A 26,222-nucleotide genomic window follows, 5' to 3' on the forward strand; every position below is an offset into this window, starting at 1 on the left:
CTTTGGTCGTAATTCATTTAATATCGCTTCTGGCTCCCAGAACAGCAGTGTCAAATAAGGAAAACTATTTTTACTAGAATACTAGTGTAATATAAAACATGATCTTAGAATGAGTTGCTTTAATAATGTGGGCTTTGGAAGTCATTTTCAGAATAGTGACACATAATAATACGTCGCCAGACTATTGTGTTCAGGCGTTATTCACCATGATTGCAGATATTCATTCTGGTTTCTGTTAGAGGCACTTTCGCATCGTAGTAACATTTATTTAATAACTAGCTGACCGGACAGACGTTGTTCTGTACATCTATATATATAAAAATGAATTGCTGTTCGTTAGTCTCGCTAAAACTCGAGAACGGCGATTTGAATAATTTTGATCTTGAATTATTTGTGGAAGTCCAGAGAAGGTTTAAAATGTGAATAAATAGGAAAATGCTGCTAAATTGAATAAAAACAACAAATTTGTTTTTCCTTTGATGTGTCCATACGTAATTTTTATGAGAGAATTTATTGACGCACGGTTTGACAGTTCTGCTGTGAAACAATTTCATTATGACAGCAGGGGGTGCATATTTTACGAAGTAATTTTTGAGGTTATGATATATTATTGAGAAATTCATATAAAAACATTATTTCATTTATTATATACAGAACAACGTCTGTCGGGTCAGCTAGTAATAAATAAAATATTGTTTTCTATGAATTTTCAATAATATCTCAAAACATCCAGAATTATTTCTTAAAATATGCTCCTTGTTGTTTTAATAAAATTTGTTTCACAGCGGATCTGACAGACCGTGCGCCAATAAATTCTCTCATAGAAAATATGTCCATACAATGAAATAAAAATAATAAAATATGCTATCTCTCAAGTTGGAGTAAACTGCACTCCATGAAGTAATCCCCATTAAAAACCGTTAATTAGTTTATCTACACCCATGCTTTAAATCCTCTGTTAAACATTCTGAAACAGTTAGCTTATTGCCAACATTAAAACACCCAATGTTCTAATAACCATTACATCATCCAAAACAGTGTTGTAATGTTGTACTGAATTTCATTACAACACTCCTATTTTTTTTTTCATTCCCTTCATGCTCAAAGAGTTTGACATTCTTATTGCTCGATGCGTGGCATCTGTATGAATTTCAAAAAAAGAACATTTTCGTTTACGCGCGTAGGTTATTCGAATCCCCGCCATTTTTCTTCGATATTTTTATTGTTTTGTTTACAAAAAATGAGCGATTAATTTCCAAAAGAACATAATATTCAAGTGAATTTTAATTATTGCAAAATGTAAATTACTACTAAAATAAATATTTTTTTCATTATTACTTAGTTTATTTGTATATAATCAGTAATGGATGATATTAGGTTACTACTAGGACTGGCTGTTATAATGTTAGCAGTAAGCTAACTGTTTCAGAATCTTTTAGACGATTCATATTTTGGGTGTAGATAAAGTCTTGTATGCAACTGTTGATAATTAGGTATTAAAACACTCATGTGATACTATTATCACACTCGAAATCCACATTCGTGTTTTAATACCCCTTATTACACAACAGTTGCATAAATAACTATTAGGAGTTCACTTGAATGAAACATCAGAACACTGGATTTTTTATATAAATTAAGATGGTGATAAATTGTAGCTAGCGCTCAGACGTGCTTACATCAAAATTTTACAACGATAATGTTTACATGCGGTTTTTTGCGCGCGTTTTTCGTACGCAGATATAATAGTTAATTTGTCCGTTGATAGACATTGACACACTTGAGACCACACCACTCGACAGAACTGAAAACTTCATCAAGGCGAGAATTATAATACGAAATACTAAAAATTATAATATAAAACAATATTAGTATATCGGAAAGTACATTATCATTTACATATATATAGGGTCAATATTTCAAGAGATTTTTTTTATTATGTCTGAGTTATAATAGTAAGTAGGTACTTCAAGGAGTCTCGTGACCAATTTTGATAGAAACTAAACTGCATCGAAAAAATTTCTAATATTTGGGATAGCGCGATTTTTCGCGTTTTCGTTGTTTTTAAATAAAAATATATGATAATTTCTTATTAATAATAATAAATATCGTTTTTTTAACGTTAACAATGTTTAAAATGCATTGACGTTCCAAACATACACATGTATAAAGGACATATTATTCGCAGTCTGATAGCGGAATGGCAAAAGTGTGCTTAAAGACATGGTAGGCACACTTTTCGTGTGACAGCTGACACTGTCCGAGTCAAATCTGATCGGAATAAATGTTTTACATTGCTGCTTCATAATTATCATGATCAGCCCGAAGACGTCCACTGCTGGACAAAACTCCTTGTTCTGCTTATTGACCAAGAATATTTTAAACAACTGGAGTAAAAGTGGCAACGTATGGATGCATCAGTCGAAGTCTTATTATGGTGTGATTTGTGGCATGTTCCATATTATACCGGCTTTGATTTTATGCGACGTATTTTTTCTATATGTATAAAACGTCATTGTTTGAGTGATAAACAAACGGGTAGGCCAATGATAAAATACTAAATATTATATCTTTAAACGAGCAATTCTTGTATATATTCAAATTCAAATATTTTTATTCAAAATAGGATGTGAAATCACTTATTGAAAGTCAAAAAAAACCACCCATTCCAAAATGAATGCCTCAGGCCTGAGAAGAATGGGCGCAACAAACTCAGTGGGCTTTTTTTTTTCATCGAAAATATGTTTTACAATTAAAGTAACATTTACAAAGTAACAAAGTAACATAGTACAATTAAACTTATTATTTAATAGCCTGAGGGCGGTCGCTCCATTCCCAATATGTGGTATCATTAAGAAAGTCATTTATGTTGTAGTAACATTTGCCACACTAACATTTTTTAACAATTCTTTTGAATAACGTAATACTTTTGTTTTGAACACTTTCTAGGATCCTGTTGTAAAAGCATATACATCGCCCCACAAAAGACTTGTTAACTCGACTTAGCCGAGTAGCAGGCATTATAAGCTTATGTCTGTTCCTGGTGTTAACATTATGGTTATGACAGTTTCTGGCAAATTCACTTATGTGCCCATGTTCATACATTACATTATAAAGAATATATTGAGAAGCAACAGTCAACATGTTAATTTCTATGAATTTTGCTCTCAATGATTCTTTAGGACCTAGGTTATAAATAGCGTGAATAGCCCTCTTCTGCAGCACAAATATTGTATTAATTTCGGCAGCGCTGCCCCACAGCAATATACCGTAGGACATAATACTATATAATCTGAATCTCGGAAACGGCTCCAACGATTTTATAAAATTTAGTATACAGGGGATTTCGGAGGCGATAAATCGATCTAGCTAGGTTTCAATATTCAAAAAACGTAGTTTTACCCGTGTTTTAATGAGAAACAGCTACAATAACATTGGAATACAACGGTAAATTTCGCCGTTATATACAAGACTGTAATAGCTTAGGTGGGACATTGGGTGGTCCGGAAAGCAGAAGACCCCGATTTGAAGCCAGATGTTCTATTAGTTTTTTTTTGTTCAAGTTTTGTACATTCTTAAAAATTTGAGCAAGGCTCGTTCGTCGGGATTTTAATAAATATAACATCAAGAGAATACAAAGGATTGGAAGTTCAGTGTAGAAACAGTTGATGAATGTGCATAAGTTGGGCAGTGGGGTCTAGTCAAGGCCGGGTGAATGTCATGTGAGGTGGAGTGATGGTGGGGCGCCATGCTCCGAGGGGTTGGCGCGTGCACGCTGCTCGGGGCGCCGTGCTCGCGGAAGAACGGCGCGATCTGCTCCTGTCTGCTGCACACGGCGTTGCTGCAGGTGAGAGAGAAACAGCACTCATGCTGTCTGCAACAGTTTACCAGTGGGAGACTCCTTTACATAGCATGCCTGCTAGTTTATGGGTAACAACGGCACCTATTTCTACCGTGAAGCAGTAATGTGTAAACATTATTGTGTTTCTGTATGAAGGGCGCCGTAGCTAGTGAAATTATTTTTTATTTTAGTTATTTATTTAAGGACAATCAACGGGTTACAATTAATCATATTATTTTTTAATTGTAGACCCACTTAGAGATCGAAACAGCTTGCAATAGAGATCTAGTATCTCTATTGCAAGCTGTGGCTTAGGCTAGAAGTTAGGTTTAGAAGCAGAAAAAACGAAAAAGAAAAGGGAAGCAAGCAAGATATTATAAGATCCAGCAAGCTGTAACAGTCAACTAGCTGGTTCTAGTACAATGAACAAGTAACACACAATTAGAGCTGACTTAAAAATAAAATCCAAAAAGTCTAATAATAAAATTTTCAAAACCCACATAGGAATTAGATAAAATAATATGAAAATACTTAAATTACTGGGCAAATAAGTCATAACATCGTATGTTTCAAGGTGACGAACGCAATTGTAGTGGCGCACAGAATTTTTGGGTTTTTTCAAGAAACCTGGGCGGCACTTCATTGTAATGGGCAAGGCGTATAAATTTCCATCAGCTGAACGTCCTGCTCGTCTCGTCCCTTATTTTCATTAAAAAATACTCGATAACGCATGGAATAGGAGGACAAACGAGCACACAGCTCACCTGATAGTGTAACAGTAATCACCGTTGCAATATGTTCTCTTCAAAGTCAAAGTTTTATTTGCATAAACATGTTAGATTGATGTTACATAAATATTATAAAGTACATGTTTGCCACATTTATGACGTTCAAATTTTATATAATACATTTCAAAATCATTAGTAACAATAATATCAATTTAACAAAAGATTAGTAGCAGTATTATATAGTATATAGTCAAGTTTTTAGTTGAAAATATTCGTCTAATGAATATAAGCAGTTTTTACAAAGGTATATTTTCAATTTAGATGAGAAATTCCTATTTGACGATACCTCTCTTATTTTTTGGGATGTGATTATAGATTTTTATGCACATACAAAAACAGTTTCTCTGAAATAATGTAGTTCTACAGCAAGGTACTTGTAGTTTGGTGGGGTCCCTGGATGGGAAAAGAGAAGTGTTTTCCTGTTTACTGAATTCGCTAAAATGTTTTCGAACAAACATACAGCACTCAAATATGTATAATTCAACAATTGTTAATCTATACTAATATTATAAAGCTGCAGTGTTTGTTTGTTTGTTTGTTTGAACGCGCTTATCTCTGGTACTACTGGTCCGATTTGAATGATTCTTTCAGTGTTGGGTAGTCCATTTATCGAGGAAGGCTATAGGCTATGTTTTTTTTTTCAAAAATTTAATATGGGATCCGTAATAAAATTGCTATTTTGTAACACAAGGTGTAAAATCGAAAACCTATTTTTGCGTGCGCTGCAAAAACTATTGACAATAGAACACAATGATGTACAGGCCATAATATAGGCAATATTTTATTACTTATAAAACTATCGCGTGAATTATACTTTATATGGCAAAACAACGTTTGCCGGGTCAGCTAGTAAGTAATAATCTTGTAACACCCGGGGAATTACAGTGCACGTCGAATCGTCCTGAATACATCGCGCAACGGTCGGAAACCGTCCTGTGATTCGCTGATTACGGGCGGCGGTAATCACGCTCGCACATCATTAGGAGATTCTGATGCTCGATGCTAGCTTATAAAAATTGTTAAGATTACTTGAACTGCAGACGTTGCGGAGCTTCTGGCCCTAGTCTGGGTATGGACATGTAACTAATTATTATATTTTGTCGATGAATTTTATTGCTACCATAAAAAAATATGTATATTGTTTAGTATTTATATTGTTAGTGCACTTATGGACTATATATAAATTTAATGCTGTCTACGCTTCATCCGTGTGCGATTTAAATAGGTTTTATTGAATAAAATAATCGTGCTTATACTCTATTACCTTGTAATAAGTAAACTTGGATTATCAAAATATTTCCTAACACATTATGGCATCTTAGAGAATGAAACGTTTGTTATGTACAGTATTTTATTTTTACTACTGATTATGTATTTTGATTAACTTAATCAATCAACAATGAAAATCATTCATTTACTTGTTTACGGATAAACAGCAAATAATTGGAGAGTTTAAACATCGATATAATCACGGGCCTCAATTGTCTACCGTTTCAAGTATAATTTATCGTATTCTCAGCGAAGTTTCAACATAAGTCGTGACTTAAATGAAAACCTAAAACGTAACGGATTCCGACCTCGGATGAAATATACAACTCTAACAAACCTCTTCCGTTTCATTGAAACCTTCATTTCCCATATTGATTCTTATCATCCACAGATTTAATTCTTCATGTTTGCCGTCGAGGTCATGAAGTTTCATATTAAAGATGAGTTAGTCTTGTGTTTTTTAGTATTATTTTTATACTATTTTGTGAAGATAGCTGTGTTATATTATATGGAAATATTTGGTATCATACTCATTGTGTGTCTTCTACCGCATTTATCATGGGGAGTGTTCCGAAGAGCTGTTTCACCTGATTCTTACCGCCGTATTCCACCTTCGCACGACACGCCACAAGTAAGGACTGTATGTGGCGGTCCTTCACAGTGCGGTTTTCAAGGAGCTTTCTTCCACGTTCTACAAAGCTGTGGAATGAACTTCCTTGTGCAGTGTTTTCGGGACGATACGACATGGCTACCTTCAAAAAAAGCGCGTACACCTTCCTTAAAGGCCGGCAACGCTACTGTAATTCCTCTGGTGTTGCAAGAGAATGTGGGTGGCGGTGATGACTTAACACCAGGTGACCCGTACGCTCGTTGGCCTCCTTTTCGATAAAACAATTGTAATTTAATTGTTGCCACGCATTACAATTTTACTTGAGATCATGTTCCAAGTTACTATAGTAGCCAGCTCCATGCCAGAACGCCAGCCAGCGTAAAAAGCTAGTAATTACACTACTTACACTTTCTCGGAGGAGCCATAGCCGGATACACAATATAATGGAGCCGGACGGATAATTATTCAATTATTTATTTATTAAAGATTCAATGTAACATTACAGATTAAATCTAAAGCGTCACAAATATAGTATACTAAAGAAAATGCACACAAACAATGGAAATTATAAACTACAATATCTACTCTTGTGTATATGGTTCCATACAATATGACGTCTCTGTAGAATCAATAATTTTGTGCGTAAAATATGTACATTCATAATTTACGCTGAAATAATGATAAATTCAATGTTTATATCGAACTCATGAATCTAATTTGCATACAAACGATACCTAATACCTATTGATGCTGTCAAAATTTTACTTTATCCTCACAAGTCAATTTTGGTATTAAACTTATTAAAATGGACGGTAGTTATAAATATAGTATTTTTTTTTTGCCACTGGTTTACAGTACTAGATGTAGTATTGACTATTTTCCCAGCATTTAGGTCGGTAGGAACGAAAAAAAATGTAACTTTGCCAAATACCGTATACACCTATAGAGTGACAGGCTGCAGAACAGTAAATACCTAATTTGTGTGTTGATAACCTCGGCCACTCGGAAATAGCTCCGCGAGATATCGGAATAGCAGAGCTGATAGAATATTCATCGTAAGCCGCGGGGTCAACAGGATTCGAATTGGATTTTGAAGCCAGGTTTTCATCAGAAGGACTTTGCTGCATTATGCATCAATCTGTGGCAAATTTTGCACAGTTTTAATCTGCCAATTTACCCGTGCGAAACAACCTATGCTGGTTTATATGTAATATATAGATAGGTGTTTGCAAAATTTTGTCATACGTACACTTATATTATGTGTATCCATTAATGGTATAAGTGCTTAGGGCGAATTTATACTGGGCTAAAATAGTTTTTATTTTCTCGCGTTATTATTTTTATTAAGATTTAGTTAAATAAAGAAAGAAATGTGTGGAAAAAAATGGAGGAGGCCTTCACCCAAAGAGGGGCACATACTACTGATTAAACTTTTATTATTAAGAAATAGAAAAAAAACATCCTAACATAAAAATATTCTCTTTTTAAGTTGTAAAGTAATTAGAATGATAGTGTTTAATAAAGGGATTTGGAATGGATTAAATGGAATAATTCTTGTAGCTGGTCATGAAATTCCAATTTCTACATTAGGAGATAAACTACTATGAAAAAATCCCAAAAAAAAAAAAGAAATATTTTTTTTTTTACAAATAATTAATAAAATTATACCTAATTTTTGAGGTTTTCTGTTTATTTTTTCTTATTCATTATCTTGTATATTAATATGCGGAGATAGATTTAAGTCCACGCTGAAGGTACATCAAATAGAATCGGAACCATTTGTACATCATATAAGTGAACAGCCAGCAACACCTTAAGGCGACACTAAATGCCAGCGACCTTGAGCGATATGAGTTCACGGCTGCCGGTAAAAGCACAAGCTATAAGAATAACTTTTCTGAGAGAAGTACCAAAAAATGCGTCACGCCATGCCAAAAACTTGTTTCACTTTAAAGAAAAGTTGTAGTTCAAAAAGGCTTGGCAGTGTTAACTATAATTAATAGCAAGCATAAGCAACCTACAAATAAGACTTAAGGTTATGTGTAACAGGATTAAGTAGTGTTCATAGTTCGAAATGCTATACTTTCATCACAAAACTTGTCTAAAAACACCATGTTTGCGTGTTTTCTGCTTACTATTCGCCTTAAAAAGAGTTTTATTGGTAACTCTACATAGTCCAACACAGGTAGGTTAATAAATAAGATTGTATTGGATACAAACGCAGCCGATAGTGCGACATCGAATTGCTTTCGAGCGGTTTCAATTGAGCTTTGTGATAGGAAATAACTTTCTTTATTTGCACTATCATGCAAATGTTGAATGCAGTCGGCTTTTACTATAGTTTTATATGTTAATGAAACTATGATAGTGCGTCATAGCGATTAACTGTGATCTATTAATACGCGGTGTTAAAAATTTTGATTCCTTTTGAAGATGTTTTCAGAAAGCTAAAACTAATAAATAACATTGACATGTAATACATTAATTATTAAATTAAATTAAATTAATAATTCACTTCTAAGTTATTTTTAACGATTTCAAACAAGATTCAGAATGTCACACAAAATAGACGAAACGTCCCCCAGTCAAACCGTCTAGACGGCTTCGGAGGACAATATATTATATTTACCAAAATGTATATTATATTCTTAGTAAATTAATAATTTAAAAAAAAAATCAGAATTTAACGATTAAAAAAGTCATCTTTTTCCTTTATTAATGAATAAAATATAAAATCTTAAATAAATGTTTTATGTTTTATGGATATAGTTTAATTATATCAGCTATGTGTAAATGTATCCGTAAGCGGTTCTAAATAGGTGACGTTAGGGCCGTCGCGTCGTCCGTGACTTCATTCCATTGTATGAGATTCTCTTAACATTTTCATAGGCTCAAATTGGCGCAGAAACCATATTCATTTTCTAAAATACTATTAACGGACGTAATATATTATATCTCAATATTATACATGTAGAAGGTAAGTTTTTTATATGCTTTATATTAGCATCATTTAATTTTTCACGGCGCTCGTCCAAGAATTCCTTGTAGATGCAAGATTTTAAATTGAGGCATCCGGGGTTAGATAATTGCTATTTTTGTGGGGATTTCAAATGTTTTTGAATCAAAGTACTGCCCGTATTACTCGCTGATAATGCCGCTTTCTAATGCTGATATATTTTGAAATCGATTAAGGAGTTTGTGAGATATAGATAGGGGCAAATGGCGGCAAATAAAACGCAACAAAGTACTCTGTCGAGAAGATCACGACCCTCAGCACTGAGGAAACCGACGCGAGGAGGAGGAGGAGATATAGATACACCATTTCAAGTAGCAAATAAAAAAGACAAATATTTTTTTATTGCAATAGTTTGAATATACTCGTATTTGGCACCATGTTCATGACTGCAAAGGGATTGTTGATGGTTTGAAAACTCTGTGAGTGTTGTTCAATATTGTAATAACTTAGTCTTTGTGGATTTTGCTGGGTGCTATAATAGATTTATGAGTCTCTCTCAACCGGAAATGCTAATTAGCAGATACACAGCATCTGGTATCTCAAGATCAAAGGAACGTGAGCGTAATATGTGGCTTAACACGCGTTAAATGCTCTTTGACAATTTAATCCAATTCTTAAAGTGTAAACCACGCCTTTTAAGTTTCCACTTAAATTGTAAATCCGCATTGTAGAATCGTATGTCGGTCTCAAATTCAAGCAAATTCGGTATTTTAAAAACATCAATTTACTATTAATTTTCCATACAAATAGAGAAGTGAATAGAAAGAGTGCGTATTCTTATAAGTGCCACATGGTTGTTTGTCTTTCTATTCCATAAAGATCTAAACATTTTTAATTGAGCAGGGTTCGTCTTCCCTAAAATATGGTCGAAGGAACCGATGGCAATCCATCGCTTTTATCAATTATGGAAAATAATTTAGAAAATGTAAAGCTCTAAATACTGATGATGAGATAATAAGATGTGGCAATGAGTTTCTTAGCACTTCTTCTCATTAAAGCTCAGCTCTTCCGAAGTGGCTTAAATAGTAAATGTACTTTGATATTAGATTTGAATTATATAATTTTTATACCGGTAGGTACTCTATTGGAATGACACCTCTATAATGAACACAGACGCTTTTTAAAATGAATAATGTTTTGTTCCAGGAATTTGCGACGCTGACCAAGGAATTAAATCAAGCACGGGAACAGCTGTTGGAGAGAGAAGACGAGATCTCGGAGCTGAAGGCAGAACGAAACAACACGAGGGTGATTATTATATGCTTGACTTATTATAACAAAGACGACATCAGCAATATACAAAGTTATAGACAGTTAGAAAATTGTGACACGTCATTCATGTGGCAAGTATTAAAAAATTAATAGAAACAACGTACAACAAGGTATTCAAAGCGAGCAATTCTTGTGTATATAGGAATTTAGTTAGTATAGTAAATATAGGAGAGTATTCAAATGTTTTGAGTTTTCTTTCGTGTTTGTGTTGCCAATATTTGTCTTTAAACAATTCGACACGTGTTTCGCCTCTACACGAGGCATCATCGGGAGTAGTGGGCTCGCCAAACTCTGGCACGATACTCAAAATTGTCTGTCTGAAAGACAGACTCTGTCTCGAGCCAGAGTTCAGAGAAAACTCAAAACATTTGGATAATTATGGATTTCCGGAAAGTAACGCCTACTTCAACAATTTTTTTTATATAGGAGAGGTCAATCAATATATTTATTCAAAGTATCGCAACAGTGCTTCCTAAATTTATTTATGTCTCCTGCATATTCATGTTTCCTAAATTGGGCGATTATAAACGAAGCTATATTATAATGCTCTCTAAAATCATGGAGAGCATAATTAGCCGCCAGCTTTTAGTATACCTAGAGGGTCACCAGTTGATCAACGACAGACAGTACGGCTTTCGCCATGGACGGTCGGCAGGTGATCTTCTGGTATACCTAACACATAGATGGGCGGCGGCTATTGAAAGCAAGGGGGAAGGCCTGGCAGTTAGCCTGGATATAGCGAAGGCCTTTGATCGTGTATGGCACAAGGCGCTCCTCTCAAAACTTCCATCATTTGGGCTTCCCGAGAGCTTGTGCAAGTGGACCTCCAGCTTCCTCACTGGGCGTAGCATACAGGTCGTTGTCGACGGATATTGCTCGAACCCGAAGCCCGTGAATGCTGGAGTGCCCCAAGGCTGTGTGCTATCTCCTACGCTGTTTCTTCTGCATATCAATGATATGTTGGACACCTCCAACATACATTGCTATGCGGACGACAGCACTGGTGATGCCGTATACACGGGCCATGCAGGTCTCTCTCGGGAAATCGTCGACCAGTGCCGGGAGAAACTTGTGTCTTCTATCGAGTCCTCTCTCGAGAAGGTCGCGGAATGGGGTAAATTGAACCTTGTCCAATTTAACCACCAGAAGACTCAAGTTTGCGCGTTTACCACTAAAAAAACCCCATTTGTCGTATCACCGCTCTTCGAGAACACTTCCCTTAAAGCCGCGCCTAGTATCGGATTACGGGGTCTCGAAATCTCGAGCGATTGCCAATTCCGTGGCCATCTGGAGGGCAAAGCCAAATTGGCTTCGAAGAAGCTGGGCGTCATCAATAGAGCACGGCAATACTTCAAGCCGGCCCACATTCTAGCGCTCTACAAAGCGCAGGTCCGGCCACACATGGAGTATTGCTGTCATCTCTGGTCTGGCGCACCCCAGTATCTGCTCGATCCATTTGACCGCGTGCAACGTAGAGCAGCTCGAATTGTCGGGGACTCAGTGCTCTGTGAACGGCTGGATCTCTTGGCGTTGCGTAGAGACGTCGCTTCATTGTGGGTCTTCTACCGCATCTATCACGGGGAGTGTTCCGAAGAGCTGTTTAACCTGATTCCTGCCGCCGAATTCCACCTTCGCACGACACGCCACAAGTTAGGATTTCATCCCCACCATCTGGATGTGTGGCGGTCCTCCACAGTGCGGTTTTCAAGGAGCTTTCTCCCTCGTTCTACAAAGCTATGGAATGAGCTTCCTTGTGCGGTGTTTCCGGGACAATACGACATGGGTACCTTCAAAAAAAGCGCGTACACCTTCCTTAAAGGCCGGCAACGCCCTTGTGATTTCTCTGGTGTTGCAAGAGAATGTGGGCGGCGGTGATCACTTAACACCAGGTGACCCGTACGCTCGTTTGTCCTCCTATTCCATAAAAAAAAAAATATATATATGCCATATTGTTAAAATAAGATTTATTTGGATGGATTATGAGAGCTAAGTGGGCATAAGTTTACTAGTGGGAGGCTCCTTTGCACAGGATGCCGGCTAGGTTATGGGTGCCACAACGGCGCCTATTTCTGCCGTGAAGCAGTAATGTGTAAACATGACTGTGTTTCGGTCTGAAGGGCGTCGTAGCTAGTGAAATTACTTGGCAAATGAGACTTTATATCTTGTCTCAAGGTGACGAGCGCAATTGTCAATTACCATCAGCTGAACGTCCTGCTCGTTTCGTCCCTTATTTTCAAAAAAAAAAAAGTCTCCTCGGGCACTGAGACCCTTTTGGATCTATTGTGTCCATAGGTACTACAGTTCTACAACATCTCTCTCAGGCCAACCGCTTCTATGAACCCTTGAGACTCTTATGAACTCCGTTGGGAAGTCCTGACCTTCTTCGATGCTGGCTCCTTTTCCTGTGGAATGCCCACTCATAAAGGATATGTCGTGCTATTTTTACCTTTAGCGACATAATCTACAGCTGGATTTCTCATTACTTTCTGTTGTATATTGTAGAAGTAGATGTTTGTATTGCCTGCAATGGCCGCTCTACTTAGTACTCTTGATTTCAGTTTAGATAGAGATTTTTTATTAAAGGCTTTTAAAAGTGACTTTCAATGTTTTTATCATTTTTCTGCTATAGCTTATTATAATTATAGCATAATGGTTAAGGTCTTATGGGGAGGTTTTCTGTACCTTACCTCCTTTTTTTTTAACGCAGCTTTTTTTTGACGAGCGCAATTGTAGTGCCGCTCAGATTTTTGGATTTTTCAAGAATCCTGAGCGGCACTGCATTGCAATGGGCAGGGCGTATCAATTTTCCATCAGCTGAACGTCCTGCTCGTCTAGTCCCTTATTTTTATAAAAAAACTTTTCAAACTAAAGTTCATGAAACTTCGGGGGAAAAGTATTTTCGTTTATAGATATATTAGACTCGAAATAAAATCTATTTGACTGTACTATTTTAATCTGGCTGGTTTTGATGTCATTAAAATGGTTACATTTCAAAAAAAAGAATAAAATTAGTGAAATGTTTCGAAGTGAGTGAATGTAATGCGGAAATTCGATATATCTTAAAATTTTATTACAAAAATGGAAATAATGCAACACAAGTCGGAAATAAAAAAAATATGACGTTTAGTGTCAGTAATAGCATAAAGTTAGTTCAAGCGTTTCATCAATATTCATTTCAAACATTCTTTATCATCTGAAAATCAAATATTTATTACTATCCAGACATATCCAGCTTTAATCCCTAGATCACGAGGCTGAGGATAATGAATCGTCTGCGAGACTACAACTGAAATAGACACATTTTATTTCGTTTAACCACAGGCAAATGTCCCACAGGACTCTAAATCCACATTCAACTAAATTGAAAACTATTACTGGAAAACCCTCTTTTGTCCCCTGTAAAATCTGTGGAAAACGACATTGTTACATTATGTCTTGATATATTTATATTATATTGTTTTATTAATACTCTCTTTGAAGATTTACTGAAGTAGGTGTTATTTTGCGGAAATCCATAATTATCCAAATGTTTTGAGGTTTCTTTAGTGTTAATTCCGCCAATATTTATCTTTTTAATAGGTACCTTAAAATAGTTAATACTAAATTCTCGACACTCAGTCCCGTGCCAGAGTTTGGCGAGTTAACATGTCCTGAGGATGCCTCGTGTAGAGGCGAAACACGTGTCGAATTGTTTAAAGGATTTGTATAATACTCTTCTTGTTGTCAGATAGATAGTATTTGTAGCGAGGGACAGTTTACAGGGTCCCGTGCCCTAGGGCTAACTACGGGAACCCTATTACTAAGACTCAGCTGTCGGTCTGTCTATCGGCGGACCTTTGCGAGTAAACTTTAGTAATTATACAGCTGAAATTTTGACAGATAATGTATTGCTATTGCCATCTATCACTCATCTAATTAATAATCTGAGATACTCCACTCTTAACTTGAAGTTTTTCGATAGAGGCATAAAGGCATTTATTTTCTCAAAATTGATTCGTTTAGAATGCTTTTTTATGTCATTTCTTATATACTGGATACCGCTTCGTAAACAAATGGTGCTCTGAGAGAGAAAAAGCGGCGCAATAAACTCTCCCAGAATTCTTTTACTTGCGCCTTTTTTTAATAAAATATACAATGATGTACTGTCATTGCTATTGCTATAAAATAATCATAATCTAGTCCCAGGCTGTCCCATCACTTAGATTATCAGCTGTGGAGTAGTAGGATTTACGACGGAGCCATTTTTTAATAAAACATTTAAATTTATTTATGAATAATGCCTGGAACTACACCTCTTGTGTCTTTATGGTAACCATAACCGTTTGAAATTTACCTGTATGTACAGCCAATTGCCAAAATTTGTTTAAAAGCAATGTCTGAGAGGAATAGTTACTTAAACATTGAAACAATTCCCACTAAACCTAATAACTTGAGAACACGCTAAGTTATTTAGAAGCTAGGCGCGGAGGTTGCAGTTACGTAATTGGTTCACTTTGCTCGTAAACTTTCCTCGATATGAATTGTTAAGTTTTTGACGTTTCGAAGTGTGCGGCCTGAGCTTACTATTCTCAGTTTTATTAGTAGTACTGACTTAAACATGAGCGGTTATAGGTCGATTGTTGAGTTAATGATCGTAAATCGTTGCACTTACGTAGGTCACACTAAACGTTTTGCGTATCTTAAAAAAACACCATGTTATAAGCAAAATATTATCTTTATTGCTTTTCAATATACTCTCCTTTGCATTTTAAAAATTGTTTCATGCGATCGAACCATTTTTTAAAGCAGCTGATTGAACGCAATCACTGCCTCTTCGGAATTGGTAAAAGTGAAACCTCTCATCAAATCTTTGATTTTGGGGAAAATACAGAAATCACAGGGTGCTAGATCGGGGCTATGTGCAGGAAGTTGTACTGTTTCGGATGATAATTATGACTTTGTTTTGTTGGCCGTGTGTGAAGAAGCGTTGTCATGACGTAGGAGAACGTGGCTTTTTTGGTAGTCTTTCGCGAACTTTGTTAACACCCTGGGTAAACGAATGGTAGAATACCACTCGGCATTAATACTCTTTTGATCTTCAAGTGGGATTGTGCAGATGGAACCCGAAGCTGAGAAAAAAAATGCGATAATTTTGTTTACCAACGTTTCTTGCCTGCCTCACTTTTGTTGGCCTGTTCTCATTTTCAAACACCCATTCACAAGATTGCTGTTTTTTTTCGGGTTGAACAATAAATCCACGTTTCGTCTCCTGTGACAATGTCATAAACAGCAATAGAATGTCCGTGGTCGTACTTCATTAGCATCTGTGAGTACCTACCATTCTACGCGAGCCCACTTCTGCTCCGCTGTCAGTTGATGAGGGATCCAACGACAACAAAGTTTCCGAACTTTCAATTCTTCGTATAAAATTTTCTGAATTTGGCTCATACCAATCCCCAATAGTCCACGAATTGTCTCATAGGTAATCCGCGGGTTTTCTTCAATTAGCCGCTTAACAGTAGCCACAATTATTTTCGAAGACTGCAGTTGAACGCCGCCCTTCACGAAATTGGTCATGTAAAGAAACCCGACCTCTCTCAAAATTCAGCAAACCATCGCCTCACGGTGCTCAAGACGAGCTCATTTTGAAGACAAGCGGCACAGTCTCGCGGAGAGAGAGACCTTTAAAATAAAAAAAAAATCATAGCTCTAAAATCTTTTCGACTTAATTCCATTTTCGTCGCGTACGTAGAACTTTGATGTGTGATATAAAACAAATGACAAATAATTTCCGGCCAATTGTTTTTTTATTACTAAGAAGGGTGCAATGCAAATAGTTCCGATTACCTAGAAGTGCAAAACTTTTATTGTGCCCCATGTATATAAAAATCTCTAAAAGAGGTAATAAAAAAGCCGACTAAGGAACGGCAAATCACTGTGGATGTATTGTATCGGTTCTGTTATTTGGAGTCTGGACGCACTCTGCTGGTATCATCATCAGCTGGAAGACGTCCACTGCTGGACAACTGGATCAATAAGTGCCGTGGTTGGTATTTAGCCGGTATCCTGATTTTTGAAGACAGGATACTGTTTGCTGAGCGCATGCTTAGATTTTTTTTTTGACAGTAAGGGACGAGATGAACAGGACGTTCAGCTGATGGTAATTGATACGACCTGCCCGTTACATTGCAGTGCCGCTCAGGATTCTTGAGAAATCCAAAAATTCTGAGCGGCACAACAATTGCGTCATCTTGAGACATACACCGTGTGGAAAGCAGAAGACCCCAGTTCGAAGCCAGATGTCGTATTAGTTTTTTTTTGTTCAAGTTTTGTACATTCTTAAAAATTCAAGCAAGGCTTGGTCGTGCGGATATTGTTCTTAATGTTATGTTTGAACGTGTGTGTGGCAGCTACTGCTGGAGCACCTGGAATGCCTGGTGTCGCGGCACGAGCGCTCGCTGCGCATGACGGTGGTGAAGCGGCAGGCGGCCGCGCAGTCGGGAGTCTCCTCCGAGGTCGAGGTGCTCAAGGCGCTCAAGAGCCTCTTCGAGCACCACAAGGCGCTCGACGAGAAGGTAACAGACACTTCTTCATCTAAATACAGTATTCAGTGTCCTGAGTAGATTTTTTTTTAATGAAAATAAGGGACGAGACGAGCAGGACGTTCAGTTGATACGCCCTGCCCATTACAATACAGTGCCGTTTAGGATTCTTGAAAACCCCAAAAATTTAAAACGGCACTACAATTGCGCTCGTCACCTGGAGACATAAGACTGTTAAGTCTCATTTGCCCAGTAATTTCACTAGCTGCGGCGCCCTTCAGTCCGAAACACAGTAATGTTTACACATTACTGCTTCACGGCAGAAATAGGCGCCGTTGTGGTACCCTTAATCTAGCCGGCATCCTGTGCAAAGGAGCCTCTCATTGGTATATAGATCTACTAGATTGGTTTGATAAATAATATTAGCTGTCACAACATTTTTCCACGTACCACAAAACTAAATAATATTTACAGTATTCACTGATGCAGTGTTTCCAGCGCAATATGACATAAGTACCTAATAACGTGTACACTCAAAGGCTAGCAACACTTCTGAGATGGGCGTTGCAAGAGAGCAAGGCGTTACTGTCAGATAACTAAGGATTCTAAAGATTAGTAGGCAGTTTAAATTTTCTATCTAAAAGATCAAACATTACATACAGTCACGGAATACGGGCTTCCAATTGCCACGGTCCTCACGCACTTCCCCCGCGTCTTCCACTAGCATCAACTCTGTTACTGTTGGTACACTTGACGTGGCCCTTTAAGGCGACACTAAATGCCAGCAACCTTGAGCGATATGAGTTCACGGCTGCCGGCCCGCCACCTATGTAACAAAGCCAATATTTTCAAAATTCTTGCGTGGAAAACAGTTTATATGCTTACAATCCTCGTTATTCATTACTAATCTGAATAAATTATCCTACACAAAAAAGTACAAGCTATAAGAATAATTTTTCTAAGAGAAGTACCAATAAAATGCGTCACGCCATGCCAAAAAACTTGTTTAACTTCAAAGAAAAGTGGTAGTCCAAAAAGGCTTGGCAGTGTTAACTATAACCAACAGCAAGCATTAGCAACCTACAAATAAGACTTAAGGATATGTGTAACAGGATTAAGTAGTGTTCATAGCTCGAAATGCTATAATTTCACCATAAAACTTGTCTAAAAACACCATGTTTGCGTGTTTTCTGCTTACTCTTCGCCTTAACAGATCCGATATTTGTATGATTTGTTATGTAGATACTTTACAATACTGATAAATTGTATGGGAACTAATTACAAGTATTGTTATGTCACGTGGTTTAATCGATCGAACTGTCAACCTTTGTTTTAATATTCACTTTATTTGATTGCAACTGCTAGGCTCATCCATGCCTAACGTCACGATTATAAAACGCCCAATACTTTTACTGCAGTCAATCAACTTTCATATGATCAAAAAATCCCCTTTGAATAAAAAGTTCTTAGTAAAATAGTTATTAATATTTTATTCTAATTTAGTATTCAAATTTATTTTAAGGTCCGAGAAAGATTACGAGTGGCACTAGAGAGAAATACAGCCTTAGAGGAGGAGCTAGCACTAACCAAAGAAGAGGTAAGTCTTAGTGAGTTGATAGTTTGACATTGTTTTATAAGTGAGCTGTAGGTTCACCTACATAATACCTACACAATATTTTCAAGCGCATTACTCGATAATGTCTTATTAAAATTACATGTCACGAAATGTCAAAGGAAAGCAAGTCATGATAAGTTTGTGAAGAGATTTTATTCAAAATCTAATTATTTTTATCGTCTGGCCAGGCATTAACCAGGCCACCATTAGGTGGATAGAACAGAAGATAAAACGCTTTAAAATATTTTCACATTGCGTTAATACGAAAACGTCCTCAAGTGATGGTGATTTGCCTCCGGGGATTATGAATTTATACGCTTAGGGAGTACTTATAATCTAATACGGAAATAATTAAAGTACAATTATCTGTTAATACGGCTTTACTCACGTTTTTGTCGGTGTCGGTACCGACTAGTTTCTGACCATTCGGAGGTCCTTCATCAGGGTGAGTGTGGTAAATTCGCGGTAACGTCCCACCTCTTACTGCGGACTTGAGCTCGTAGAGCGCGGCTGGACAGGGCGGGAGGTACGGAGGGTGCGTGCTTGTGCTGTAATGTGCAATAAGACACATAGTGCTGTTGCACTATGTGTCTTATTGCGAGACGCGTTTTGTAACACAGGTTTGCCAAGTTGGTGGCAGAGCCCAACCCTTGACTCTATTAAAGTTAGGTTAGCCGTATTAACAGTTAAATTATTAAAACTCACGAAAGTTTTAATAATTTAAAGTACAATTATCTAAAACCTTATGATGATGATGTTAAATTGAAGACAAAAGAAGTCAAAGGTCTTACTAGGTCCATCGCTATTATTAATTTTTAAGTACAGATGTTATATGATAATTTTCGTTGTCTTTCCTTTGATTGCCGAACACGGCGTGAAATGTAGAGTTTGCCTATGAAGCCTCACATAGTCTGCCTGGATCCCTTGCTTGAATGAAAATACAACCCAGTTTCTTGCTCGGGAGCTAACTCTAGAACTCTACTATGACGCCCATATCGTAAGACAACCCTTTATTCTAGGTGTGTAAACTTCTATAATTGTGTAGTATTATAATATTAAAATTCGCCTGTTATGAGAAAAACATTTTAATTTACAATTAGGCTTACTACAACCGAGGTCTATAAAAATCTCGCTTCGATAACCTCTTGTTCCTTCCAATATCACGCCATCAGTGGATAAGTTATCGTAAATTGATTGTATTCAGTTACAGCAGTACAAGTCAACGAGTCAAGAGGGCGACAAACCAAAGGAAAACGGCACCGTGTCGACCGGCTCGCCAGAACAAAATGGAGAACTACAACAGACTAAGGTGCGTTGTATGGCTTGTATGTAAACTTGATGCCTCTTACGTCACACATCTTCGAGGTATATATAGGTCTCATTAAACGTATCATCATCATCATCATCAGCCGGAAGACGTCCACTGCTGGATAAAGGCCTCCCCCAAAGATTTCCACGACGATCGGTCCTCCGCTGCCCTCATCTATCGTATTCCGGCGATCTCGACCAGATCGTCGGTCCATCTTGTGTGGTGCCTACCAACACTACGTCTTCCGATACGTGGTCGACACCGCTACTGCCTCAACGGCCATCTGTTCGTCCAACTATGTGCTCTGCCCACTGCCACTTCAGTTTCGCAATCATTTGGGCTATGTCGGTAACTTTGGTTCACCTACGGATCTCCTCATTTCTGATTCGATCTCGCAGGGAAACTCCAAGCATAGCCCTCTCCATTGCCCTATGAACGATCACGAGCCCTCTCATAAGGCCCATACTTAGCGATACTTAGGTTGAAAAAAATAAATAAATACGTTAAAAGTATACCTACTAATAAATATAACAGCCATAATACAGTTACACAGTGACTGTGCCCTCGTGCGAAAGGTATACCATATACCGCCTCCTATTTTAGTTGCTTGATGAGCTTGAAATTTTGGATTGCAATTAAAACATAACCCCGAAACTGGTGTGCATTTTATGTCGATGTCCTAAGTATCGGCAGTAATATTAATTATCGTTAACTTTAGAAAATCAAAGATCAGAAAAGGACTAAGATATAGTCAATTTATAAAAAGCTAGGGTGATTTTTATAATTGATAATAATACCGGCCCTTATTATTTATAAAGCCATTCCAGAATAATCTGGGTGGAAATTACTTCAGACCGAATAATTTTAAATTAACTGGGCGTGATTATTATTTGTCAAATTTTGTTACAGTCGGTGTTTGTTACCAAAGTCCTCCGAAACGGCTAAACAAATTTATATGAATTTTGTGCGTATATCGGATAGGTCTGAGAATCGGCCAACATCTATTTTTCATACTCCTAAATGATAAGGGTGACCTCACCCCTATATACTTTGTTTTATTTTTTCCCAATTTTTTTATTTTAATTGTTTTAGCATTGAAAAAAACATTCAACTTCAAATTTTCACCCTTCTACTATCAACCCCTGGTTTTAATCACGATTTTCATATTATTCTGTTACATTCACACATCCGCAAAAGGGTTGGAAAATGGCAATCGAATACAATAATTGCTGTATATTTGGTAGGTCGGAGAATCTGTCGTCATCTATTTTTATACCCCAAAAATTTTAATTACATTTTTTTATATGGCAATACAATGATTACTGGATCAGCTAGGTTTTTAAAAATATTGAGACGTTAATGATCTGATGTGTTTATAGTAGGCTCATTACAAGTCGTAAAATGAGTGACATGTACAAATTGGGTTCCCAAGTCAAATGAAAAACAAAAGTAAGTTCACAAGAAATTATGTCAGCAGAAGATTATGCGAGCTTGACAAGATACAAGGTTATTGTTAATAATAATTGATTTGTCGGTTTGGGAGTACTTGTTCCTATATATTATTCAATGAAGACACGGTCTTATAGGAAAAAATACAATTTATTTGAAAATGTGATAATCAAGGTTCATTGGATCAAAGTATTTTATTTTATATAGGTTTTCAAAAATAATTAGTGAATATTTTAAGCCATAACGGTTCCTTTTTTGTTTTATTGGGTTCTCTGCTGGCAGAGCTTTCGGTAGCTGCTACCAAAATGTGCCACGATGGGTTTTCGCAGTTGGTATACAACAAAGTTTTTCTTTATGCAATAATCTCTTACTGCTATTTAAAAATTAAAATGTTATTTCGCAAGTTTGAATTGGCGAGTTGAGAAATATAATATAACTGCAATGAAAATTTTCTATTTCCGTTTTGTTTTTAGTGAAAATTTTGTAGTTCCGTTACACACTTGAAATAAATTTGTAATTTATGAAGATACTTTCAAATACTCACGAAAGCTGTCAATTCGAAACTTTTTTTAGGTGATGGTAATTGATACGCCCTGTCCATTACAGTGCTGCACAGGATTATTGAAAAACCCAAAAATTCTGAGCGACACTACAACTACGCTCGTCATCTTGAGACATAAGTTGTCAAGTCTCATTTGCCCAGTAATTTCACTAGCTACTGCTACTACATACACATTACTGCTTCACGGCAGAAATAGGCGCCGTTGTGGTACCCATAATTTAGCCGGCATCCGGTGCAAAGGAGCCTCACTCTGGTGGGACGAATATAGGAATTTAAAAAGGAAATCAATCATGTATTAAATTAAAGTCAATTAATTATAAGTGTGTTATATATGATTGTTATGGTGGTTGACACAGGAGCCACGTAGTGTTAATGGTGACTCGGAGGGCCAGAAACTAACAGAGCTACAAAACACAATAGCTAAACAGGTCAGCGACTATATCCAACACATACACCACTATTATAGGGCTGCCAATCACACACGTCACTTGAGAAACTTTATTCCTATTAAAATAACTCTGTTTAAATGACAAATTGTAAAAGTTGGCAACCCTGGCATACAACCGATACTCCATTGTTTTCAAATGATGTAACACGTGTCATATTAATAACTCTGTTTAAATTACAAATTGTAAAAGTTGGCAGCCCTGGCATACAACCGATACTCCATTGTAATGATGTAACACGCGTCATGTAATGCAACCCTGAGCTTTACACCATGTATACGCTGCTTTATAACTTATATCAGTAGATGTTATTATCGAACCCCGATCATCACTTCCAGTATCAGTATTAAGTCAACACATGAGGTAGCACATCACACCTGAGTTACGATCCTGTTACGTATACTAGTTCTTCTACTCCCATAACGTCATCCGGCCAATCGGCTTAGATACATAATTAGAACTGCTCTAATGTTGGAACTCGCATACATACATACTCACACATATGTAAACAAACACATTGATGCATGCCCCGTCACCATTCGTATCTATTATATCAACAGACATGTACCGACTTGGATTTTTTAGAGAGATTTTTTTATTCAGATGAAAAACATGCATTAAGTCGATCACAAGAAATTATAATCGAATATCTTTTAGATTACTTTACCACTACTTCAATTTTATAAAAAATATCACTAAGAAAAGGAAAAGATAACAAGTTCTATATTAATTATTTATTTAAATTGTAATGGAAAACTATTAAAATATCTGTTATACACGATCAGTTATAAACGTCATTAAAACTTAATCTTAATGTAGAAACATCACTTCCTTAACTTAACTTTCGGAACACTTGAGATGATATTTTAACTTTGTATACAAATAAAATAACATAATACTTATAATGCAGAAAAAGCGTTGCAGTTTCAGAAATTTTACAAAATTTGGATCAGGGATCCTTTTTTTTCTAAAAATTTTTAAAATGGTCTTTCAATCAGATTTTAAATAGGTGATACAAATATTTTACGCAATAAAAAGTAAGGTTTCATAAAAGTAGCGCAGTGTTTTCTACTCTGAAAATAACAATTTTAATTCTTCAGTCCGCAGAGCTCAGCTCCTGGCAGCGAAGAGTGGCAGAACTGAGCAATAAGGTGACAGAGCTAGAAGACAAACTGACCAAAGGGGAGAAGGAACTGGCTAAGAAGCAAGAGGAGTGCTCTAAGTTGCAGCGGGACTTGAGGGAGAATGTGGCACAGAAGGAAGATCAGGTACATAGTTGATGTACCAGCCTTACCGATATTACTAGCAACTTCTACAGTTTGTTAATATCTTAAAATATACAAATACAGTGTCCTGATGTTTGTTTCCAGTGGACTCCTAAATGAATGAACGAATTTTAATGGGAATTAATTACTTCATGGAGTGCGGTTTAGTCCAACTTGAGCGATAGGATAGTTTATATGTCGATATGGGACCCATTCTTATTTTTCCAATATTTGTTTTGTATGGATATATTTTCCATGAGAGAATTTATTGACGCACCGTTTAACAGGTCTGCTGTGAAATTTTTTTTATATATTTTACGAAATAATTCTCGAAGTTATAAAATATTATTGACAAATACATAAAATTAGTATTTTATTTATTATGTACAGTACAACGTTTATCGGGTCAGCTAGTTAATTAAATAATAATAATCAGAAGTGATCACTTATCTCTTTTTTATGTACTGTTAATAAAATATAAAAAAATATTAAATTTGGTACTTACCTGCAAGCTACCTATGTAACACTAGCTAAACATGTAGTAGGCTGGATATGATAAATAAATAGTAACATAACTATCTATAAAATAGTCATTGCAAACTGGGAGTCAGAAAGTGTTCAAAGAAAAAATTAAATTGTTTATAAAAGTAATGTTATAGCTCCCTCACTCGTAAATTGATTTCACGAATGGTACTTTAAGGAGGAGAGAATAGCGACGCTGGAGAAGAGGTATCTCAACGCGCAGCGCGAGTCCACGTCCCTCCATGACCTGAACGAGAAGTTGGAACAGGAACTGCAGCACAAACAGGCCCAACTGAAAGTAAGTCAACCTTGTATGTTCCTAACATGACACGGTGGTGGTCTAGTCGATAATCTGTTGATAACTCAGTTCACAGCACAGAACTATAATACGATAAAAAACTTATAGGGGTATAAAATGAATAATAATTATTAGATTTCGATTACGGGCCATCATTCGGTTCAATTATAAATATGATCTACAGCAAACATATTTTATTAATCAAAATCAGCTTAGCTATTTACAGTACCTGACATAAGAATTATGTGTATAAAGATATAAAAAAATCTCGTAGGCTTTTCATTGAGGAAAGCCTCCGCGTCCCTATCCTATTTGCTACATCCACACCATGATAAATCCAAGCTTAGACACTGCTTAATGAACCGTCGACCAGCCTGACAACAACGGTAACAGCAAGATCAAGTAGCGTATCACGTCACCGCCACCTAACCCATTGCATCCCCATTCCATACTTGCAGCTGCAAGAAGAGAAGATAGCGGCCATCGAGGAGAAACTCGAACTGTCCACGCAGAAGTTGGCGCAAATGTCGTCGCTGCCCGAGATGGAAGAGCAACTCAAGGCACGGATGGAGGCACTCAACCAGGTACATTTATAATGACCTTGATATGTGGCATATCACATAATATTATAAAACATATATTCACAAATTAAATCCACGGTAGGTAAATGTTATGACTTTTGTTCCTCGAATACGAATAGTAAAATATAAAACCTGAATAAATATACAATAACATTAACAATGTTAAAAGATTAATTTCTAAATACATTCTCATGAAATAAACATCAATTACAGACTAGTTTGCTGGCCACAAATATATACACATGTTTTAAGAGTGATATAAGATTTAAAATTTACAGATACAGAATTCCTTTACGAATTGACTCAAGATTTAGTTAAATAACATACTGTAAGCAGCTGTATTATATGTATGCATATTAAATCAAAATATACCCTTTATACCGCAAGAGTCGGCTTAGAACAGATGTTTCTAAATATCAAAATCTTGACGAATTATCCATTCTTCAAGTTAAACCAGTCTGGTTCCGTTTTACGTACGGTTCTTGTCGCTGAGCACGCGGCCTCCTTTAAAAATGTATGTATAGAAATAAACTATATAATTTTGACAGTTGGCAACATTCACTAACCGGATTTGCGCAGATACAATATACTGTTATAACTTTCCTGTTCAGTATTCATTCAGTACATCACCATGATACGTAATTACAACTAAATTACGGGCTACAGCTTTAGCCCTTACATATCGAAGTTTGGTCCATCGAGCCGGAAGTACGTAAACGGTACATGTAGATTCATTCTTTAGAGAGACCTGACCAATACCTTTACTTGTCCAAGTTGATTTTATTGATATTTAGAACATTTGTACCATGTCATTATGCACTATAAGTTAATTTTGTAGATTTCTATATATAATATATT

At 36.5% G+C, this 26,222-nt stretch overlaps 1 protein-coding gene across 1 annotated transcript in view; it reads left to right on the forward strand.

The window, feature by feature from the left end:
• LOC126975042 (liprin-alpha-1) overlaps nt 1–26,222 on the forward strand; it is a 129,567-nt gene that overhangs the window by 66,192 nt on the left and 37,153 nt on the right. Inside the window, exons 2-9 of the mRNA XM_050822827.1 lie at nt 10,671–10,772; nt 17,186–17,350; nt 18,840–18,914; nt 20,137–20,241; nt 22,609–22,680; nt 23,799–23,966; nt 24,664–24,783; nt 25,242–25,367. Of these exons, the coding sequence (XP_050678784.1) occupies nt 10,671–10,772; nt 17,186–17,350; nt 18,840–18,914; nt 20,137–20,241; nt 22,609–22,680; nt 23,799–23,966; nt 24,664–24,783; nt 25,242–25,367 (933 nt within the window). The remainder of the gene's footprint in view (nt 1–10,670; nt 10,773–17,185; nt 17,351–18,839; nt 18,915–20,136; nt 20,242–22,608; nt 22,681–23,798; nt 23,967–24,663; nt 24,784–25,241; nt 25,368–26,222) is intronic.

The sequence above is a fragment of the Leptidea sinapis genome, chromosome 34 (genome assembly GCF_905404315.1).
Source record: "Leptidea sinapis chromosome 34, ilLepSina1.1, whole genome shotgun sequence".
NCBI lineage: Eukaryota > Metazoa > Arthropoda > Insecta > Lepidoptera > Pieridae > Leptidea > Leptidea sinapis.